Source organism: Bufo bufo, chromosome 9, assembly GCF_905171765.1.
Source record: "Bufo bufo chromosome 9, aBufBuf1.1, whole genome shotgun sequence".
Classification (NCBI taxonomy): Eukaryota; Metazoa; Chordata; class Amphibia; order Anura; family Bufonidae; genus Bufo; species Bufo bufo.
Genome location: NC_053397.1, coordinates 221,604,131 through 221,627,843, shown reverse-complemented (window position 1 = coordinate 221,627,843; position 23,713 = coordinate 221,604,131). Strand labels below are relative to the sequence as shown.

Sequence of the window (23,713 nt, the reverse complement as noted above, 5' to 3'; positions counted from 1 at the left end):
CAGGCATTTTAGTCTAATCCTGGACAACTTCATCCAATAATCTGGAAAATGTGATCATGTTAGGTTAGGGAGAGGCCGGATTAAGGGACTTTTACTGTACATTGCTGTACATGTATCATTGTTATACACACATTCAGGAACCCGCAGAGCAGCCCCTTTAATTCTTATTAATTGCAGCCGCCATAAAGCACAGACCCTGCTGCACCTTCTATACAGACAATACAGGAGGAAAGGGGGGCACATAGAGGGCCCATTCACATTACTGTATACATTTGCGGAACGGGTGCGGACCCATTCATTTCAATGGGGCCGCAAAAGGTGTGGATAGCAACACACTGCCTGCTGTCCGCATCCGTACGTCCGCTCCGTGGCTCTGTAAAAAAGATAGAACATGTCCTATTCTTGTCCGTTTCGTAGGCAAGAATAGGGCTGGTGTTCCGTTCCACAAAATGCGGTACCTGGGTGTTGCAGATCCGTAATTTGCAGACCGTAAAACAGATATGGTCGTCTGAATGTCTTTACATCTGTTTTTAGTCTTATTTTTTGTTGTATTTACTATTGAAATTGCGCCTGTTTTGGAGGCTTTTGCACCTTGTTCGACTATTTTGACTTTTTATATGAATTCAGAAGTTTTTGAACTCTTTATATAGGTGCATCTGAGTTTGTCACAAAAACTGTCTAATTTCCCCTCCACCCCTCGGCTGCTGGACTTTTCTTTGTCTGTTTGGAGCGGTGAAATGCAACAGTTTTTTGCATTAAGGCCCCTTTCACACGGGCGAGTATTCCACGCGGATGCGATGTGTGAGGTGAACGCATTGCACCCGCACTGAATCCGGACCCATTCATTTCTATGGGGCTGTGCACATGAGCGGTGATTTTTCACGCATCACTTATACCATGTTATAATGGAAAATAATAAAGTAAATGGGGTCCCGGGTCGCTCATCCCTTGTCTCCTTAGCAACCATCCGTGAAAATCGCATCGCATCCGCACTTGCTTGCGGATGCTTGCGATTTTCACGCAGCCCCATTCATTTCTATGGGGCCTGCGTTGCGTGAAAAAAAAAGAATATAGAACATGCTGCGATTTTCATGCAACGCACAAGTGATGCGTGAAAATCACCGCTCATTAGCACAGCCCCATAGAAATGAATGGGTCCGGATTCAGTGCGGGTGCAATGCGTTCACCTCACGCATTGCACCCGTGTGAAAGGGACCTTACAAACGAAACTTTTTTCAAGCGCAAATAAATGAGATCCAAGTGAATATGAACCTGTCCAACTGAAAACCAGAGGTCAGACTAATAACAATACGCCGCGTCTAATTCATCAACTGCTGTGAGACTTTTAATAAATACTCGGCAAAAGAAAGACCGCCGAATAACACCGCCACCAGTGCAGATCAACCTTGTATTAATGCACACCACTAGTGCTGAGCGAACTTGTGTTTTAAGTTCTGCGTCCAAAGTTTGGGTTCGGGTTATCGAAGAATCCCGTTATGGATTCCGCTACCACGGACCATAACGGAATTAGGAATCCATAACGGGATTCTTCAATAACCCGAACCCGAACTTTGGACGCGGAACTTTAAAAACAGGTTCGCTCAACACTACACACCACGAACCAGACCTGTAATAAGGCTTTATTCCCACCATGTCTGTAGCATAGGTTCCCCATATACCCCAGGGAAACTCTCGTGATATAACCCAATGTACGGCCCCAGATGTACGCAGCTATGCACCAATTAGAGGGTGTTGATTCGTAGTCAGACCCCCACGAAACACCAAGGACACGCCCACAAGCTGCCCACTTTGGGGCAAATGTGCACAAACTTTTCCCATCCCCTTTGCAGTCGTCCTACCTCCATCCAGCCTGCTTCCTGGGACTGTTGCAGGAGCGGATTGGCCATAGACCTTACAGGGAAATATCCCGGTGGGCCGATGACCATGGGGCCGCCTGGTCACTCCTCACGGCCGACCAGTGGAAGTTTTTGGGGCAGTATTTTGTGATGGACTGTGGTATTTGGCTCTGTTGGGGCGGTATAATGTGCACAATATGGTATTACTGGCCCTGCCTTCATCAATTTGCACCCAACTATAAAACGGGGCCACTTTAAGGGTTCACAGGCAGTTCCGAGAACAGCCGTCGGGGGCCTTCATCGGGCTGTTCTTGGAAGTGCCTGCTCCCGGTGACTGCGTTTGATTTCAGACCGGCTCCCGGCACAGGCACAAGTAAGGGCTTACCTGTGCATCGCCGGACCAGTGAGTCTACCTTACTAAAGATGGCAGCCCTGCGAACTGACCATCACTGTTGGTAACTATGGAGGACATTTATCAAATCAAGTATGTCAATTTTGTGTCCTAAAAAAGTTGCAAGTTATGTCAACTGCACTGTTTTCTGCGACATTTGGTCAATTTTTGTGATATTTTAAGAGCTGAAAGTCAGATTAGACCTGGATTATGGCTCATTTACTATGTGTGATTTCTGCAAAAGTTGCAAAAAAGTCGCAACCCATGCCAGGTAAGCCTCTGGTGCACTTTCACACATATTGCAGCACATTTCATAAAAATCTCTTTCTGACTGTCTTATTTTTAAGCCTCATTTACCAACTGATTTTGCGCCTAGTGTGAAAGTAGCCTAAGACCAGCATCTTAATAAATTAGTCTTATTTTTACTCTGCTCCTAACCAGGCTTATTTTTCACATCTGTTTTGTGGGGAACGTGCACAATTTTTTTTACACTGAAAGAGATGCAGTTGTGACTTTTTTCTTCCAGTCATTTGCATTATTTTTTATATGCAAACCAATGAGACAAGTCTTAGTGAATATGAACCTGTCTTACAAGAGAACCACCACTAGAGGTCAGACTTCAACCAAATACAATTAAACTGATTTGTTAAGGATCATAAATTTGAGACAAGTGTTTCAAATACATCAGTTATCTTTTTACTCTTAAAAAAACAGCGAGCTTAATAAACGTGCCCCATTATACAGAGGTGTAAACCACATTGCACTCACTCCAAATATTGTATTAAGGTGCAAAAGACCAGTTCAGAATGCCGTATGCAGCATTAAGCCCTTACGTTCATGTGAATAAGCCCTTAAGGCTCATGCAAACAAATTAATTTTTTGTCCGCCTCCGATTGGCATTTTTTGCGGGTCGGAGGAGGACACATTCACTTCAATGAGGCTACAAAAGATGCGGACAGAGAGATTTGTTCTCCCGACTGCCGTGGAGGAGGAGAGGTGAAAACCACCATGGATGTCACACAATGCCCAGTGACGCCAATCATGTAACGCAGCGCGGAGTTCTCCTTTAACCCTTATGGAGACTCTCTTTTCTGTCACTGTTCTTACTGGATACAGATATCCCGGATGCTATATACCATACATGGATCTATATATATGGCCGGGGACGCCTTGAAGCGCCTGGTGCACGGTCCCGGCCATTGCTTTCCCAGTGATTTCATTCAATTATCCATTTCCACCCTCACTAAACAACTGCAGTTAATCAGACAGATGCCCGCGGCCCTAATTTATCCCCAAGGCTCACATATGCCAAAATGTTTTATTATGGCAAGAAAAGAGCAATAACATTAAGCAATTTTCAGTGCACAAATGTCAACCCGAGTCGAAAAGTTACCCCGTGAGCCTGGAGGGGGCGGGGGAGGGGTGCTGATGGTCTTGTGCTTTCCTCCTAAGGAATAGCGAATCTGTCTGTAATAACCTTTTGCCTGTGATGAGGTTGGAAGGGTTAAATCCGCCTTTACCGAGGGCGTCATCCTCAGATCTATAAACAGCAGTTTACAGGGGATTCTGGGTTCTGGCTGATTTTTATGGGCACCCTGCATGGCTTAGTATTTCATGAACAGATGTATTATTATTATTATTATTATTATTATTATTAGTATTATATTATATGATATTAGCAGCACTATGACTATAAAACAGCTAAACAACTCAAAATGTGAACATCAAACTGGCAGAGGCAGAAAATGGGAATCACTGCAATAAATATTTCTACCACTAGGTGGAACTTTAGAGTAATGTACCACATGTGTCTGAATGAAAGTGCAGCGCACCATGTGGTCAGGACTGGTACTGCATATATAATCCACAGGATAGAGCAGGGCTTTGCAACCTTCGCACTCCAGCTGCTGTGAAACTACAATTCCCAGCATGCTTCATTCATTCTGATGGAAGTTTGGAGAAGAGCACAGTAAATGTGCATGCTGGGAATTGTAGTTTTGCAATGGCTGGAGTGCCGGTGGTTGCCTACCCCTGGGAGTGCCTGATTGGCGAGGACTGACCGCTGGGGGTGGGGTTTGAATGGAGCGGCACCTACATGTATGTCTACTGCTCCATTCAGCTCTAGGGGACTGAGTACAACTGCTCCCCCACGTCCGTCATCCCCAGAGAGCTGGATGCAGTGACCGTACGCACACATGACCACCGGGGGAGCTGTGACCTATAGTCAGACCCCGCCAATCAGACATCTGGCGGATAGGGGATAAGCTGTCTGAATAATTCAATCTCTTCAGGCCTCATGCACATGATTGTGCAGTTTTTTGCTGTCCGCAAAGCGCGGATCCGCAAAAAACGGAAGCCGCCCGTGTGCCTTCCGCAATTTGCGGAACGGAACGGGCGGCCCATTGTAGACATGCCTATTCTTGTCTGCAAAGCGGACAAGAATAGGACATGCTATATTTTTTTTGCGGGGCCTCGGAACGGAGCAACGTATGCGGACAGCACACGGAGTGCTGTCCGCATCTTTTGCGGCCCCATTGAAGTGAATGGGTCCGCACCCGAGCCGCAAAAGCGGAAGCTCGGATGCAGACCAGAACTACGGTCGTGTGCATGAGGCCTTAAAAGGGCGTTACAATATAAGGCCTCATGCACATGAACGTATTTTATTTCCATGTCTGTTCCGTTTTTTTTGCGGATAGGATGCAGACCTATTAATTTCAATGGGTCCGCAAAAAATGCAAAAAGCACACCGTGTGCTGTCCGCATCCGTGTGTTCGTTCCCTAGCCCCGCAAAAAAAATAGAACATGTCCTATTCTTGTCCGTTTTAGGCATTGCTACAATGGATCCGCAAAAAAAAAAACGGATGGCATTCGTTTTTTTTTTTACATGTAGCCAAAGAATAATGATGCTGAAAGGGGTTATCCAAGATTTTACTTTACAGGATAGGAAAAAGTGTTTGACCCCTAGGACCATGACTGATGGGGGTCCGCTGTATGAATAGGGGGGTAATGAGGGCTGTACCGAATCTTATGATTGGGGGAGGGGGGGGCAAAATTTTAACCCCCACGAATCAGACACTTATCCCATATCCTTTGGATAAAGGCTAATGCACACGACCGTTGGCTGTTTTATGGTCAGCAAATTGCGGATCTGCAAAACACACATTTTGCGGAACGGAACAGCCGGCCCTAATAGAACAGTCCTATCCTTTTCCGTAATACGGACAATAATAGGACATGTTCTATTTTTTTGCTGAATTACCATGCGGACACATGGACACGGAATGCACACAAGGTCATTTCTGTTTTTTGGTTTTTTTTGCGGCCCCATTGAAGTGAATGGTTCCGCATACAGGCTGCATAAAAAACTAAATGGACAGGGAAAAAAAAAATACGTTTGTGTGCATGAGCCCTAAGGCCCCTTTCACACGGGTGAGATTTCCGCGTGGGTGCAATGCGTGATGTGAACCCATTGCACCCGCACTGAATCCGGACCCATTCATTTCTATGGGGCTGTGCACACGAGCGGTGATTTTCACGCATCACTTGTGCGTTGCGGGAAAATCGCAGCATGCTCCTCTTTGTGCGTTTTTCACGCAACGCAGGCCCCATAGAAGTGAATGGGGCTGCGTGAAATTTGCAAGCATCCGCAAGCAAGTGCGGATGCGGTGCGATTTTCACTCACGGTTGATAGGAGACGATCGGGATGGAGACCCGATCATTATTATTTTCCCTTATAACATGGTTATAAGGGAAAATAATAGCATTCTGAATACAGAATGCATAGTACAATAGCGCTGGAGGGGTTAAAAAAAATAAAAATAAAATATAACTTACCTTAATCCACTTGCTCGCGCAGCCGGCATCTCTTTCTGTCTTCATCTTTGCTGTGCACAGGAAAAGGACCTGTGGTGACGTCACGGCGCTCATTACATGGTCCATCACATGATCATTTGCCATGCTAAAAAGATCATGTGATGGACCATGTGATGAGCGCAGTGACGTCATCAAAGGTCCTATTCCTCAAAGAAGAAGACAGAAGAGAAGTTGGGCTGCGCAAGCAAATGGATTAAGGTGAGTTAAATTATTTTTAATAATTTTTAACCCTTCCAGCCCTATTGTACTATGCATTCTGTATTAAGAATGCTATTATTTTCCCTTATAACCATGTTATAAGGGAAAATAATACAATCTACACAACACCGAACCCAAACCCGAACCAAACCCAAATGCCGATTTTTCTCACACGCGTGCAAAACGCATTACAATGTTTTGCACTCGCACGGAAAAATCGCGCATGTTCCCGCAACGCAGCGGCATCTTTTTCCGCAACGCACCCGCAACACCCATGTGAAACCAGCCTAAATCTTGCCACAAACCTTTTCACATCTTTCCACGATAATTTGCATTTCAATCAGTCAACAGCAGAAGCTGCACAACATCTTCTCCTGGTTTGCTACAATGTATCAGTCTGTGTAGCTGACAGAGCATTGCCTAGACCAGCGATCAGCAACCTTTGGCTCTCCAGCTGCTGCGGAACTACAACTCCCAACTTGGCTGTTCTTAAAAGTGAAAGAATGATTCTGGGAGTTGTAGTTTCAGAACAGCTGGAGGTTGCTGATCCCCGGTCTGGACTGTATCCAGCTGTGAGCAGGAATCAATATATAGAGACCTAGGCTAGGGCTAACACGACGACACCGATGTCGCACCAATGTCGTGCGACAATTTTTATAATGATAGTCTATAGTGTTGCACTGCGACATGCTGCGACTGCGACGCGAAAGTCGCTGAAAAATCCATCATGGATTGACTGCGACGCAACACCATAGACTATCATTATAAAAATTGTCGCACGACATTGGTGCGACAAAATGTCGCGAGATACGTGTCGTCGTGTAGCCCTAGCCTTACTGCTTATGAATGCAAATAAGAATGTTCTCATTCACTGACAGCAAGCAGAGCTCGTAAAATGGTGATCAATTGTAACTAAAAGTTCTAAGGTACAACCTTTAATAAGTAATTATGTTTTTTACATAAAGCTGGAAAACCCTTTAGGCCCCTTGCAGACGAGCGTGTCCGGATAAGGTCCGAATGCGTTGCGGATGCGTTCAGTGAAAACTGTGCGATTTCACAAGCAAGTCCATTCAGTTTTGTTTGCGATCGCGTTCAGTTTTTATCGCGCGGGTGCAATGCAAAAAAACTGAATGTATACAAACATCATCTCTTAGCAACCAGGCGTGAAAAACGCATCCGCACTTGCTTTTTACGCAGCTCCATTCACTTCTATGGGGCCAGCGTTGCGTGAAAAATCGCAGAATATAGAACACGCTGTGATTTTCACGCAACGCAAGAGTGATGCGTGAAAACCAACGCACATGTACACAGCCCCATTGAAATGAATGGGTCCGGATTCCGTGCGGGCGCAATGCGTTCGCATCATGCATTGCACCCGCCTGGAATACTCGCTCGTGTGAAAGGGGCCTTAAAGGAGCTGTCAGGTTTAGAAACCCAAACATGGGATTCCAGTTAAGTAAGGGACCATTCACACGACCGCGCTCGGCCCAGGAAACACAGGCCATAGGTTGGCAGTAGTGCTGAAGTGGACTTCGATATGAATTAAAGGGAAAATTCAGTTTGCCACAAAGTTGAATTTCGTTGTGCTTCGTGGTAAAAAAAACAAAAAAAAAATCATACTTACCTCATCCATTTGATCGCAAGAGCCTGCTGCCACCATCTTGATTGAAGAGCCCACGAGAAATCCTGTGCGTGGTGACATATGACGTCAAGTTAGATGCCGCGATCAGTGATGAATGCGGCATCTGAGGGGTACATTCTAAACTGTGTAATACAGAATGTCTCCTTTGGGGGCGCTGCGGGAAGACTGAACACTTCCTGCTGGCTTCTTCTACACATTACAGCTGAATGATGAATGATCACTTCAACATTTTCAAGATCTTTGCTTGTTGTCAATGAATATAAACATCCAGTAGCTGAAAATCCATGTCCATGACCTAATCACACTTTTAGGCTTATTTCACACTAGCTTCCGTTACTGATATGACAACCGTCTGCATCTGTTAGGCCTCTTTCACACGGGCGTGTGCGCCCCTCTGCCGTATTGCGGACCGCATTTGCGGATCCGCAATACACGGGCGCCGTTCCATGGGCATTCCGCATCACAGATGTGGACCCATTCACTTCAATGGGTCCGCAAATCCGGAGATGCGGAATGGTGCGGAACGGAACCACGGAACCCTACGGAAGCACTACAGACTGCTTCCGTGGGGTTTCGTCCCGTACTTCCGTTCTGCAAAAAGATAGAACGTATCCTATCTTTCTGCGGAATGGCTGGATCGCGGACCCATTCAAGTGAATGGGCCTGCGATCCGCTGCGGCTGCCCCACGGACTGTGCTCGTGCATTGCGGCCCGCATTTTGCGGGCTGCAGCGCGACCATGGGGCGCATATGCCCGTGTGAAAGAGGCCTTATGAACGGATCCGGTTGTATTATCTTTAACACAGCCAAGACGGATCTGTCATGAACTCCACTGAAACGCAATGGGGGGCGTACCTGTTTTCTATTGTGTCAGACTGCGTCAGAGAAAACGGATCCGTCTTGCTCCGCATCCCAGGACGGAACGCAAACCGCAGCACGCTGCTCTCCGGTATGAGAACGGAATGCATTTTGGAGCGCTCTGTTCTGTTCAGTTGCGTTTTGTCCCCATTGACAATGAATGGGGACAAAATGGAAGCGTTTTTTTTTTCCGGAATTGAGACCCTATGATGTCTCTCAATACCGGAAAATATTAACGCTAGTGTGAAAGTAGCCTTATCCAGCTTCCGTTTGGTTGTTTAAAGCATCAGTATAGGAAACCTTGGCTCCAGGCTGTAACATTGTAACAATCCCATCGGCCGTGGGAGAAATGCTGAGACATTGAAACAATGTATCTGTATTGCTAAAAATTGCTAAATGTTTCACAATTAAAGAATAAAGGTCTGTTTACAGAAGACTTGGGGAGGAATTCACCTCAAAGAGAATAAAACTTCTGTCTGTAATAATGTATCAGATGAGCGGCCACGTGACTTCCCTCCGTATACAAGTTTTTATACAGTTATTATATTTTATGCAAGAAAAAAAAATTCACTTTGAAGAAATATATGACAGGTAAAACTCCAAGCCAGAACAGTAAAGGACCACAAAGAGTCACTCTGGAGGACCCGAAGCATCCATACATTTCATGGCCAACCCAGTTCTGTGAGGGGGGGTTTGGAGGGGGCTCACACCTGGGACCCCCCCTTGCACATTGGCTGTTTCGAGGTAGTTCCGGTACCACACCTCCATCCATTATGTAGTGGATTAACCTGGTTACCATTCACTTCAGTGGGAACAGCTCTGCAGCACTCAGCTCCCTCCACAATGTGTGGTTTTGGCGCCAGTTTCTTGCACCAGAGCTACTGAACTGTGGGGGTCCCGGGTGTCGGACCTCTGTTGATCAGATATTGATTGTCTGTCCTGAGGATAGGTCATCAGTAGTAAGGAGTGGACAAGCCCTTTAAGTGCCATCATTTTCAATATCTCTACCGTCATATAAGTCAGTGTCCTACAATATGTTACATCCCTGCACATAGAAAGGGTTAAAACGATCTCACATTTTTTTTTGTAAATACAAAAATAATAGTTTTCTATATCTTAAACGACGCCCCATCCATCTAAACTCCGCCCAGAAATCAAATTCAGAAATCCAAGAACTTCTGCATTTTAATTATATGGATGAGCAGCATAGGCAGTATTTGAATTCGCCGTGGTGATGGACCATGTGATTGGACCATGTGATGTGACGTCACCACAGGTCCTAGTTTAGCCGGCAGCTCATGATTAAAGAAGTAAGAAGAGACCGGCAGCTACGCGATCAAGAGGAGAAGGTGAGTTAATAATTTTTTATTTTTTATATGTTATAAGGGAAAATAATGACATCTACACAACCTTGAACCCAACCTGAACTTCAGTGAAGAAGTTCGGGTCTGGGTACCACAGTCAGTTTTTTATCACGCGCGTGCAAAACGCATTGCACCCGCGATAAAAACTTAACAACGGAACGCAATAGCAGTCAAAACTGACTGCAATAGCGTACCTATTCGCGCGGGTTTGCCGCAACGCATCCGGACCTTATCCGGACACGCTCGTGTGAACTCAGCCTTAAGGACTCGGCCCTATTTCACCATTTTTTGCAAATCTGACCAGTGTTACTTTAAGTGCTGATAACTTTAAAACGCTTTGACTTATCCAGGCCGTTCTGAGATCATTTCGTCACATATTGTACTTCATGACAGTGGTAAAATGAAGTCTAAAAAATTCATTTTTATTTATAAAAAAATACCAAATTTACCAAAAATTTGTAAAAAAAATTGCAAATTTCAAAGTTTCAATATAATACATAGTAATACCTCCAAAAATAGTTATTACTTTACATTCCCCATATGTCTACTTCATGTTTGGATCATTTTGGGAATGATATTAAATTTTTTGCGGATGTTACAAGGCTTAGAAGTTTAGAAGCAAATCTTGAAATTTTTCAGAAATTTTCAAAAACCCAATTTTTAGGGACCAGTTCAGGTCTGAAGTCACTTTGCGAGGCTTACATAATAGAAACCACCCAAAAACGACTCCATTCTATAAACTACACCCCTCAAGGTATTCAAAACTGATTTTACAAACTTTGTTAACCCTTTAGGTGTTCCACAAGAATTTTGCTGGACTGTTTTTTTTTACACCATGTCCCATTTGAAGCCCCCCTGATGCAACCCTAGAGTAGAAACTCCATAAAAGTGACCCCATCTAAGAAACTACACCCCTCAAGGTATTCAAAACAGATTTTACAAACGTCGTTAACCCTTTAGGTGTTCCACAAGAGTTATTGGCAAATGGAGATGAAAATTCAGAATTAAAATTTTTGGGCAAATTTTCCATTTTAATAAATTTTTCCCAGTAACAAAGCAAGGGTTAACAGCCAAACAAAACTCAATATTTATGGCCCTGATTCTGTAGTTTACAGAAACACCCCATATGTGGCTGTAAACTGCTGTACGGGCACGCGGCAGGGCGCAGAAGGAAAGGAATGCCGTACGGTTTTTGGAAGGCGATATGTACACTGAGAGACATAATTTTTTCAGTTTTTGGGCGATTACCTTGGGTAGGGTATGATTTTTGCGGGATGAGATGACTGTTTTATTGGCACTATTTTGGGGTGTGTGTGACTTTTTTATCGCTTGCTATTACACGTTTTGTGATGTAAGGTGACAAAAAAATGCTAAATGTTTATTTAGCACAGTTTTTATTTTTTATTTTTTACGGTGTTCATCTGAGGGGTTAGGTCATGTGATATGTTTATAGAGTCGGTCGATACGGACGCGGTGATACCTAATATGTATACTTTTTTCCCCTATTTTTTACCAATTTTATTTTATTATGTTTTTGTTTATTTTTACTTGAAACTTTAAATTTTTTGGGGGGGGAAACTTTACTTTTTCAACTTTTCTTTTCACTTTATTTTTTGTCCCACTTTGGGACTTGAACTTTTGGGGGTCTATTGACCTGCGGTTTGCGGCGATCGCCGACACGGGGGGGTCACGGTACCCCCCCGCGCATTTAGCTGAGGTGCCTGCTCAATGATTTGAGCAGGCACCTTGTTCCGATCACCGATACGTCATAGGTCCCTAAGGGGTTAAAGGGAATGTGGTACAGATTTTTTTTCTGCCAGTTAAAAGCAGATAGTATTAAATGCTGCATCCTTTTAGGGCTCATGCACACGAACGTATTTTCTTTCCGTCCTTTTAATTTTTTTGTGGACCACATGTGGAACCATTCATTTCAATGGGTCCCCAAAAAAGACGGAAGTTACTCCGTTTGCATTCTGTTTCCCTATGTCCACTCTGCAAAAAAATAGAACATGTCCTATTATTGTCCGCATTAGGGACAAGGACTGTTCTATTAGGGGCCAGCTGTTACATTCTGCAAAATACGGAATGCACACAGACGTCTTTCGCATATTTTGATGATCTGTGTTTTTTGCAGACTGTAAATTAAATACGGTTGTGTGCATGAGCCCTTACGACCGTATGTATTTTGTGGTCTGCAAAACACAAATCCGCAAAAAAAAAAACTGATGACATCTTTGTGACATCCGCGTTGCATCTTTCTTTTTTGTGTGGATCCATTGTAACAATGCCTGTCCTTGTCCACAAAATGGACAAGAATAGGATATGCTCTATCTTTTTTTGCGGAACAGTCATGCAGACATACGGAAACGGAATGCACACGGAGTCATTTCCATTTTTTTTAAAGCCCCATTGAAATTAATGGTTCCACATACGGACCTGTAAAAAAAACGGAACGGAAGCGGAAGAAAAATAGGTTTATGTGAATGAGCCCTTAATCAGTTTTTATTTTCTAAATTTATTTAATTCTATTTCCTGAATATGATCATGGGGGCGGCCATCTTGCCTGAGCTGTTCTTAACAGCGTTTAGAAATATGCTTTACAGCCCCATGGAGCATAGACACAATGGACAGGATCGGGACCCCATTGACTTCTATAGGAGAGCATTCCAGGCATGCTCTGTGACCTCTGCAGAGGCCAGGAGGGAGCAGATAAGCTGTGATATCACCTGTTGGGAATGGTGGATCCTGTGTTATCTATTCAGTAGTGATATATTTCATTGTAATCCTGACAGTGATGATTATGAGATGACTGCTGAAAAGTGGTCTGAACCGACTGAGAAGTGGTGCCTTTTTTTAGGCTTGGTAGCCAGTGCGAAAATGCCAGTTTTTTTTTTTTTACTATAGATATTGACATGGAAAATTACATTTAAAATCTTGAAAAATTCAGTAAAAATATGTTTAGTGTAAAAACGAATAGGTCATTTTCTAATGACACCTTCCCTTTAAGACTATCACAGTCTCAAAAAGACTCAGATAGGTTAATTCAAACTATACATTGTGAACCCTAATTGGGGCAGCGTGGATGTAAGTGATGACAAACGCTCTACAGCCCAAGCAGAATATTACTGCTGGATCATGTGTCACAGCTGAGGCCAGTCATTGGCTGCAGCGGCACATGTGACCCCATCCAGTGAGGACAGACCAAGAGCCACAGAGTAAGAACAGAGTGGCAGGAGCAGATAGGTCCTGCCAGGTGGGAGAATAAAAAATTAAAAAATCCTAGACAACCCCTTTAAATTTTTAAAAGATGTCCAGTCCCTGCTGAGGGTAAACCTCCCCATAATATGATACTACCACTGACACACTGTTGGGATGTTTTTTTTTTTTCCCATTTTCTAGAGGGTTGAATACACAGTATTTTACATTATTATTATTATTACATGGTTACATTGTTTCACTGTGATTATTTTACGTGCATTTCCTTATCTTTTATGAAAAACTAGGATTAGATCCCTGAGGAAATAAAAATCTCAAGCCATACTTACAGAAGGAGACGTTACATCGGGCGGAGTAGACATATCTCCAAAAAGTGCTAATTGTGTCACAGCCTAAGAGGAAACAAAAAGGGGTAAGAGAAAGAAAACATTACTGATTTCTTATGGGCCCAACACAGCATCATGTCTGTCCATGTATCACATGATCAGCAATTAGTATACAGTATATAGATCAGGACTTAAAGGAAAACTCCAGTCATCGCATTGTTTAATGTGACTGACCCCGCCCCCGCTCTCAGACCATGCTGGGCTTAATAGCTTTACAATAATATATAAATCCATAATTTTGATCTCCCATGATGCATTTTTATCTGCCATTGCACTTTAATTTTTCTTAAGCATGGGCAGAGCTTAATTGTCACATGACTGTGTGGACCTGCCCATCTCACTTCTGTAAAAGGAAAGGGGCTGATTATTAACATTTTGGAGAAAAAAAATCTGTTACATGTAACAATGTGTCAACCAGACTGTAACTATAATGGAGGCGCAAGGTCTTTGACTGGAATTTTTCTTTAACAGCAATCTGGAGAGGAAAAGCGATTAAACAATTTTATACAGATTTACACCAAGGATTTAAAAAATTTGTGCAAATTTTTTTTTTTCCCATGCAGTAAATTTTTTACATGAATTATTATTTATATTATATTAAATTAAATTAACACAACCCAAAATAAAATCTAATAAAGGTCCTTAAAGGGGAGTGCTTGATGGCTGAGGGTTCATACTTTGCAACCCCCCTCCCAATCCCCCGGTGATCAGCAAAATATAGGGTCCAAGTTGTTTAAACAGGCACAGTGCTCATCTTTACATGGGGCTGCCACTCTTCCCATTCATTTGAATTCTAGCTCACACAAGTTTATATAAAACCATGAAAAAAACTGCAATTTCACAAAATCTGTTTGTGTAATGGATACATTTTCCTATGCAATTTTGGATGAATTACAGCAGAAAAATTACTCAAAATGGAAAACATAAATTCGCCTCACCCTATGACTTTTATGGAATTTGCTCAATAAATTACTTCTAGAGAATAATCTACATTATCCCAAACTGCACCCAAAATTTTTGGTATGGTAACTTTTATTAATGAGAAGGAGGGAGCTCAGGAGATTACTACATACAGAGATATACAGTCACCACTAGAGGGAGCTCAGGAGATTACTACATACAGATATATACAGCCAACACTAGAGGGAGCTCAGGAGATTACTACATACAGATATATACAGACACCACTAGAGGAGCTCAGGAGATTACTACATGCAGATATATACAGCCACCACTAGAGGGATCTCAGGAGATTACTACATACAGATATATACAGCCACCACTAGAGGGAGCTCAGGAGATTACTACTGTAACAGACCGTTTCAGCAGACAAGGGGTTAAAATCCATTTAGGCGATAAGCCCCTTTCTGAGAGACCGGCACAGCTACTGCAGGATACACCAACCTCCCGAACTGGATACAAAGTAGCACTCCGAACTGATACCTCACGAATAGCTGCTAGCAGACGAACAGGGATCAGCTTACACTTCTGGCAATCGGTCTTCTAACAGCATACAGTGAATCCCCCCAATAACGAGACAAGGCTCCGTGTTGAGGGTCAAGCAGTGGTCTGACTGTACTTCACGTACAGCCTCTTTTATTCATAAACCACAAACATAGTACTGCCCACAGGGGTTTGAAATACAACCAATCAGTAATTAACAACACATACAATGTAACTACAGCAACCAATCGTTCACGCCCCCAGAGGACCAGAATGAAGACTGTGACATAGGACAACATATCCCCACAATGCATCATGGTCTCCTCCCCTCTGTCTGGAGACAACCTGAGGAGCAATCCAATTATCTCTCAGAACAAAGGGAGATCGCCAATACACATGTAGATACAACAGGACAGACATCACCATTTAAACACACAATGGGACAATGGCACAATAGAAGCACACCCAGCATTTTCCTCCCAAGATGACAAGTTACAATTATTATAGATTGTTACAACTTTGTGAGTTTACATTGGCCATACATATAACTTACATTAATTCAAACAGTATAACGTGGGGACAAACCTATCCAAAATTCACTTGAATCGGTTCAGGGGTTTAAAAGTTAGTATATGGCCCATAATCCTGGGGCAAGAGGCCAGCAGCCAGTCCTCTCCAAAACCCAGTGGCGAGGTCGGTTTCGCCACACATCTCCCCCCCCCCCCAGGGAAGACTAACCAGATACCTGACCTCACGCCGGTCGGTACCTGAGTTAGTCTGGCAGCCCACCCACAACCAAATACTGGACCTGTTGACTTTAGTAGCCTGTCTCTGTCCAGTGAGTCCACCAAGGTTATGTTGGAAGCTGGTACTCCCAGTCTCTGTGTTGCTCCCTGGCTTGGAGTGGAGGTTGCTTTGTGGGCAGGGATCAGCGGTACTCTGCCCTGGTGCCAGCGCTACCACGGAAGAAGCCTGGTTGGAGCCTGGTTGTTGGAGGGGGAGACCGACTGTCTCTACCCCCTGTGCTGTAAGTGCAGAGACCACGGTCCCATCTGCACTGTTGTGGGGCTTACTTTGTCCCCCTGGTGCGTTAAGCTGCCGCTGGGGAGAGGGGGTAATGAGCTCCTCTCCCATACATACTTCCAGCCGCTGGGGAGGGCGACCGACCGTCTCCGCTCCCAATACAGTGTCCTGCTGCTGGGGAAAGGAGACTGGGCTCTCTATTCCCTGCTGGACACTCTGCCGCTGGGGGACAGGACCGACTGTCTCTGCCCCCTGTAACTCCGCCTGCCACTGGGGAATGGAGACTGGGCTCCCAATTCCCAAAAAATCATGCTGCTGCTGGGGGGCAGGAACAACTACCTCTGCCCCCTGTAACTCCGCCTGCCGCTGAGGAGGGAGGGCGCTGCTCTCCTCTCCCTGCATTTCACACTGCCGCTGGGGAATGGAGACTGGGCTCCCAATTCCCTGCAATTCACACTGCCGCTGGGGAATGGAGACTGGGTCTGTCACCTTACTGTCCTGCTGAGCCTTCTCACTGGCGTGGAACAGCTGCTGGTAGCCCTGTTCCAGCTCCATCTCCCGGGTCACCACGTGGACCAGGTCCTGCTCAATCTCATGAGTGTCGTCCCAGTTATACCTGCTCTCCCTCCATTCCAAGAGATCATGGAACCGGGCTTGTGTAGGGCTCCCAAACTCCAGCTCTGAAAAAGTCTCCCATAACAAGCCAGGACCATCAAACTCCTCTCCCTCCGGCTTGTCATGCTCAGCTGTCCTGGGTAGGTACTGTGCCCCATACCACCAGAGCGCCTGGTAGGCATCTTCCAGCCACAGCTCCCGCCATGCTAGGAGTTCCAATTCCTTTACCCATTCCTCCCGAGGCTGCTCTCCCAGGAAGGGCATCCGCAGGGCTACTCGCTTCTGCAACTGCTGGTCTTCCGTGGGGAGTCTCTCGTCCTGCATATACTCCACAATACCCAGTACCTGGTACCAGATGCCTTTGTGGACTGCATCTCGGTCATCCATGACACCCTCATCGTACTCCACTGCTGTTTCCATTCTGGTGCTGTCAGGGTCGCTGTACTGGGACATGCGTTGCCCTCAAATTGTAATTCCAGGGAATGATGTTTCTTTGTAGCTGTCCTTCTGGCTGTAGGAACAATCCCGCTGCTTGCCACCAATGTAACGGACCATTTCAGCAGACAAGGGGTTAAAATCTGTTCAGGCGATAAGCCCCTTTTCTGAGAGACAGGCACAGCTACTGCAGGACACCAACCTCCCGAACTGGATACAAAGTAGCACTCCGAACTGGAACCTCACGAATAGCTGCTAGCAGACGAACAGGGATCAGCTTACACTTCTGGCAGTCAGCCTCTAACAGCATACAGTGAATCCCCCCAATAACGAGACAATGCTCCGTGTTGAGGGTCAAGCAGTGGTCTGACTGTACTTCACGTACAGCCTCTTTTATTCATAAACCACAAACATAGTACTGCCCACAGGGGTTTGAAATACAACCAATCAGTAATTAACAACACATACAATGTAACTACAGAGACCAATCGTTCACGCCCCCAGAGGACCAGAATGAAGACTGTGACATAGGACAACATATCCCCACAATGCATCATGGTCTCCTCCCCTCTGTCTGGAGACAACCTGAGGAGCAATCCAATTATCTCTCAGAACAAAGGGAGATCGCCAATACACATGTAGATACAACAGGACAGACATCACCATTTAAACACACAATGGGACAATGGCACAATAGAAACACACCCAGCATTTTCCTCCCAAGCTGACAAGTTACAATTATTATAGATTGTTACAACTTTGTGAGTTTACATTGGCCATACATATAACTTACATTAATTCAAACAGTATAACGTGGGGACAAACCTATCCAAAATTCACTTGAATCGGTTCAGGGGTTTAAAAGTTAGTATATGGCCCATAATCCTGGGGCAAGAGGCCAGCAGCCAGTCCTCTCCAAAACCCAGTGGCGAGGTCGGTTTCGCCACAACTACATACAGATATATACAGCCACCACTAGAGGGAGCTCAGAAGATTACTACATACAGATATATACAGCCACCACTAGGGGGAGCTCAGGAGATTACTGCATACAGATATATACAGCCACCACTAGAGGGAGCTCAGGAGATTACTACATACAGATATATACAGCCACCACTAGAGGGAGCTCAGGAGATTACTATATACAGATATATACAGCCACCATTAGAGGGAGCTCAGGAGATTACTACATACAGATATATACAGCCACCACTAGAGGGAGCTCAGGAGCTTACTGCATACAGATATATACAGCCACCACTAGAGGGAGCTCAGGAGATTACTACATACAAATATATACAGCCACCACTAGAGGGGGCTTAGGAGATTACTACATACAGATATATACAGCCACCACTAGAGGGGGCTCAGGAGATTACTACATACAGATATATACAGCCACCACTAGATGGAGCTCAGGAGCTTACTGCATACAGATATATACAGCCAGCACTAGAGGGCACTCATGAGCTTACTGCATATAGATATATACAGCCACCACTAGAGGGAGCTCATGAGATTACTACATACAGATATATACAGCCACCACGATATATACAGCAACCATTAGAGGGAGCTCAGGAGATTACTACATACAGATATATACAGCCACCACTAGAGGGAGCTCAGGAGCTTACTGCATGCAGATATATACAGCCAGCACTAGAGGGCACTCATGAGCTTACTGCATATAGATATATACAGCCACCACTAGAGGGAGCTCATGAGATTACTACATACAGATATATACAGCCACCACTAGAGGGAGCTCAGGAGATAACTGCATACAGATATATACAGCCTCCACTAGGGGGAGCTCAGGATATTACTACATACAGATATATACAGCCACCACTAGAGGGCTCAGGAGATTACTGCATACAGATATATACAGCCACCACTAGAAGGAGCTCAGGAGATTACTACATACAGATATATACAGCCACCACTAGAGGGAGCTCAGGAGATTACTACATACAGATATATACAGCCACCACTAGAGGGATCTCAGGAGATTACTGCATACAGATATATACAGCCACCACTAGGGGGAGCTCAGGAGATTACTGCATACAGATATATACAGCCACTACTAGGGGGAGCTGAGAAGGTTATGGAATATGAGTATAACAATGATAGAATTTTCTCCAGGCTCCTATTTTCCCCCTAGTGGTGGCTTCAGACAGACATCATTTGAGAATTTGTACCTCTGTATCAATACAAGAGAGCTCTAGTCGCTATAATGAAGGGTGGAGATTCACTATAAATGAACAGTTCAGGTAAAACTGGTGGCATGTGACTGCCATATTTGGTGCACTGCCCTCTCCACACCTGCATTATACAATGTATCCCTTTTTTTCTGGACTGCCCCTTTAAGGATCACCATGCATTGGACTGCAGTACGATGCTGTAAAGGGTCATTCACATGGTGCTATTGCCTGTCAGCAGTAAGGAGGGATCAGGAATCAATAATTTTATACTTAAGGAAAAACATGAAGAACTAAACATTTCTACTGTGAGGCTGAGCTGGGAAGAGATGGAGAGGGCGGCGGCGCGGCTGCGGCTTGTGGAGAGGCGGCCAGGAAAATGTCATTAAAAGTTTTATTAGTTTAGAAAAAGAGAAGCGGCAGATAATGAGGGTCGGGGAAAAGACACTTCATATAGAGATTAAAATTATTCCCAGGTTTAAAGGGGTTTTCCGGTTGTGATAAGTGATCCCCTATCCACAATATAGGGCATAACTATTGGATTAATGGGGGTCCTACTGCTGGGCTCCCCGAAATGAATAGATTGGTAGTGATGAGCGGCATAGGCAATATTCGAATTCACGATATTTCACAAATTTTTGGCCGAATATTCGCCTATAAATTAGCAAATTTGAGAATTCGTGATCTCCAGTCATTGTTTACTTGATTGCAAAAATCGGCAATGTAATATATTCACGTTTAGAATATTCAACACTATTCGCGAATACTAATATATAGCCCTATATTTATAATATTCGCAAATCCTCGAAAGTGGCGATATTCGTGAATAAAATTTGCGATTCGAATATTTGCGCTCAACACTATAAATTGGCAGGTTGGGCAATGTGCACTGCCATTCCATTCATCTCTAGGGACAGAACAGTACAGAGCTCATTTCGGGGGATCCAAGGACTGGTGGGGGTCCTAGTGGCAGGACCCCCGCTGATCTAATAGTTATCCCCTATCCTTTGGAGTACCCCTTTAATAGCATTAATATTGGAGATTAAAACATTCCATAGCCCAAGGACCATCAACCTTCCACACTCCAGCTGTTGCAAAACTACAATTCCCAGCATGCTTCATGCATTTCTAGGTGAGTTCTCAGAAGAGCAGAGCAAGTATGCATGCTGGGAGTTGTAGTTTCTCAACAGCTGGAGTGCCGGAGGTTGCCTACCGCTGCCATAGCCTATTGCCCAGTTGTTTTGACAGGGACATCTTTCTGGGAGAGGGGCAAACCCTCCTGTACGAGGGAGAAGGTGGGACAAGGGGCAATGGGCAAAAAAATACGATGTGAGCGCCGTGCCATAAAACAGAGCCTATACCATAAACCCGAGCCTGTCCATAAACCCATAGAGCCCGTAGGAACCATAGCGGGGGCCCATTCTCCTGTGAAACAACCTAATGAATAGGAACCCTTACTCCAAAAGATCTGAGTGCTCCATGCATCACAGGGACAGACTAATGGCCCCTGTGGGATACAGCTGACCATGGGTGGTCCTCCAGACTCCTGTGTGAGCAGGACCAGGACAGAGCAAGAAACAAGAATGCTTCCATTCACTGGCAGCAAGCAGAAATATTAAAAAAGGTGGGAATTTCTCTCAAAGTTGAAAATGTTGCAAACTGTATCGAAAGCCGATGACTGATTGCATTTTGAGCTCTGGACAGTCCAAGATGCGCCAAATTTCCTAAGAGGTCGCACCGGCCCTTTAACACTGAATATTGTGATATGACAATGAGAATTGGGGTACATGTGCAGGACCCCCGTGTTACAGGACGTACATTAAATTCATCGATTTCTTTGATTAGTGATGATTTTGGTGATTATCATTTATTGTAATCATGGATTATAAGATCGGATTAGATTCCCTGTGATCATCAGAACCGCGTTCTGTCGCGTTTCTCTAGCGGCGCTCCCTCGGCCGATCTTACCTCGATGACATCAGAAGGATTTTCATCAAAAGAAATGAAGTCTCCGTTCTGTAACAGCAAAGAGCGATGACAGTGAAATGAGCGACAACGATGAATATGAGGAGGATGAATCACAGGACGCGGCGGAGGAGGGGACACCCCAGGAATGATAATAATAATGGGAGACATTTATCACAGAGAAGATCGAGCAAGGGGAACGTCAATTCACGTCACACGTTATAAAGGTCGTGACGAAAGCTCCGGTAGACACAGTGCGATCCTGGAGTGCTCATGCAAAAGGAGACATCAATATTGATCCCATCTGCAATCATGATTCAGCTCTAGAGATAAAGGGCAAGATGTCCACTGACTTTACAGTCTGTATACCACATCGGGGGACATTTATTAACACCAGCGATTTAGATGGCGGTCTTAGTCCCTCTGTATTGCTGGTGGATGCGCCAAAGTCACGTGGAGGCGCAAGATTCTACATAACTTTGGTGCTTCCTCCAGCAGGCCTGTGCGGCCTACTAAACTCTACACCAGCTCCCTTACCTGGGAAGATTTAAGTAATTTTCCATGCCAAAAGCTGAAGTGGAAAATAATAAATGAGACGGGTCAGCCGGAGCCCCAACGCTTAATCCCCTTTTCTCAGCATTCAGGAAAATTGGTGTGAGTGGAAAAAAGTTGCAGATTTTGCAGCAAAAAAAACATTGTGACAAAATCTGCAACATTAATATGCAAAAAAGTGGCGTATAATTCATAATAAATGTCCCCCAAAATCTATATACAAAAGTGGACTCACAGTGTACATACATTCCTGTACATCCTGTATTATACTCCAGAGCTGCACTCACAATTCTGCTAGTGCAGTCACTGTGTACATACATTACTTATCCTGTACTGATACATAGTTACATCCTGTATTAAACTCCAGAGCTGCACTCACTATTCTGCTGGTGCAGTCATTGTGTACATACATTACTTATCCTGTACTGATCCTGAGTTACAGCCTGTATTATACTCCAGAGCTGCACTCACTATTCTGCTGGTGCAGTCACTGTGTACATACATTACTTATCCTGTACTGATCCTGAGTTACATCCTGTATTATACTCCAGAGTAGCACTCACAATTCTGCTGGTGCAGTCACTGTGTACATACATTACTTATCCTGTACTGATCCTGAGTTACATCCTGTATTATACTCCAGAGCTGCACTCACAATTCTGCTGGTGCAGTCACTGTGTACATACATTACTTATCCTGTACTGATCCTGAGTTACATCCTGTATTATACTCCAGAGCTGCACTCACTATTCTGCTAGTGCAGTCATTGTGTACATACATTACTTATCCTGTACTGATCCTGAGTTACATCCTGTATTATACTCCAGAGCTGCACTCACTATTCTGCTGGTGCAGTCACTGTGTACATACATTACTTATCCTGTACTGATCCTGAGTTACATCCTGTATTATACTCCAGAGCTGCACTCAATATTCTGCTGGTGCAGTCACTGTGTACATACATTACTTATCCTGTACTGATCCTGAGTTACATCCTGTATTATACTCCAGAGCTGCACTCACTATTCTGCTAGTGCAGTCACTGTGTACATACATTACTGATCCTGTACTGATCCTGAGTTACATCCTGTATTATACTCCAGAGCTGCACTCACTATTCTGCTGGTGCAGTCACTGTGTACATACATTACTTATCCTGTACTGATCCTGAGTTACATCCTGTATTATACTCCAGAGCTGCACTCACTATTCTGCTGGTGCAGTCACTGTGTACATACATTACTTATCCTGTACTGATCCTGAGTTACATCCTGTATTATACTCCAGAGCTGCACTCAATATTCTGCTGGTGCAGTCACTGTGTACATACATTACTTATCCTGTACTGATCCTAAGTTACATCCTGTATTATACTCCAGAGCTGCACTCACTATTCTGCTAGTGCAGTCACTGTGTACATACATTACTGATCCTGTACTGATCCTGAGTTACATCCTGTATTATACTCCAGAGCTCCACTCACTATTCTGCTGGTGCAGTCACTGTGTACATACATTACTTATCCTGTACTGATCCTGAGTTACATCCTGTATTATACTCCAGAGCTGCACTCACTATTCTGCTGCTGGATTACATATGATATATATTCAGTGTTATTCTATCATTTATAGCGTGACCTTCTGCAACAACCTGTGAAATAAAAGTAAACTAACAAAATAGTACACAG

General features: G+C 44.3%; 1 protein-coding gene across 11 annotated transcripts in view; it reads right to left on the bottom strand.

Moving 5' to 3' along the window:
• DAB1 (DAB adaptor protein 1) overlaps positions 1 to 23,713 on the bottom strand; it is a 230,960-nt gene that overhangs the window by 19,338 nt on the left and 187,909 nt on the right. For 6 of the 11 annotated variants that reach the window (XM_040408236.1, XM_040408239.1, XM_040408240.1 and 3 more), the window contains one exon: positions 13,727 to 13,789. In XM_040408236.1, coding sequence (XP_040264170.1) covers positions 13,727 to 13,789 — 63 coding nt within the window. Of the gene's footprint in view, positions 1 to 13,726; positions 13,790 to 21,477; positions 21,526 to 23,713 lie in introns of all 11 variants that reach the window. The other 5 variants (XM_040408230.1, XM_040408231.1, XM_040408234.1 and 2 more) reach the window with 1 other exon arrangement.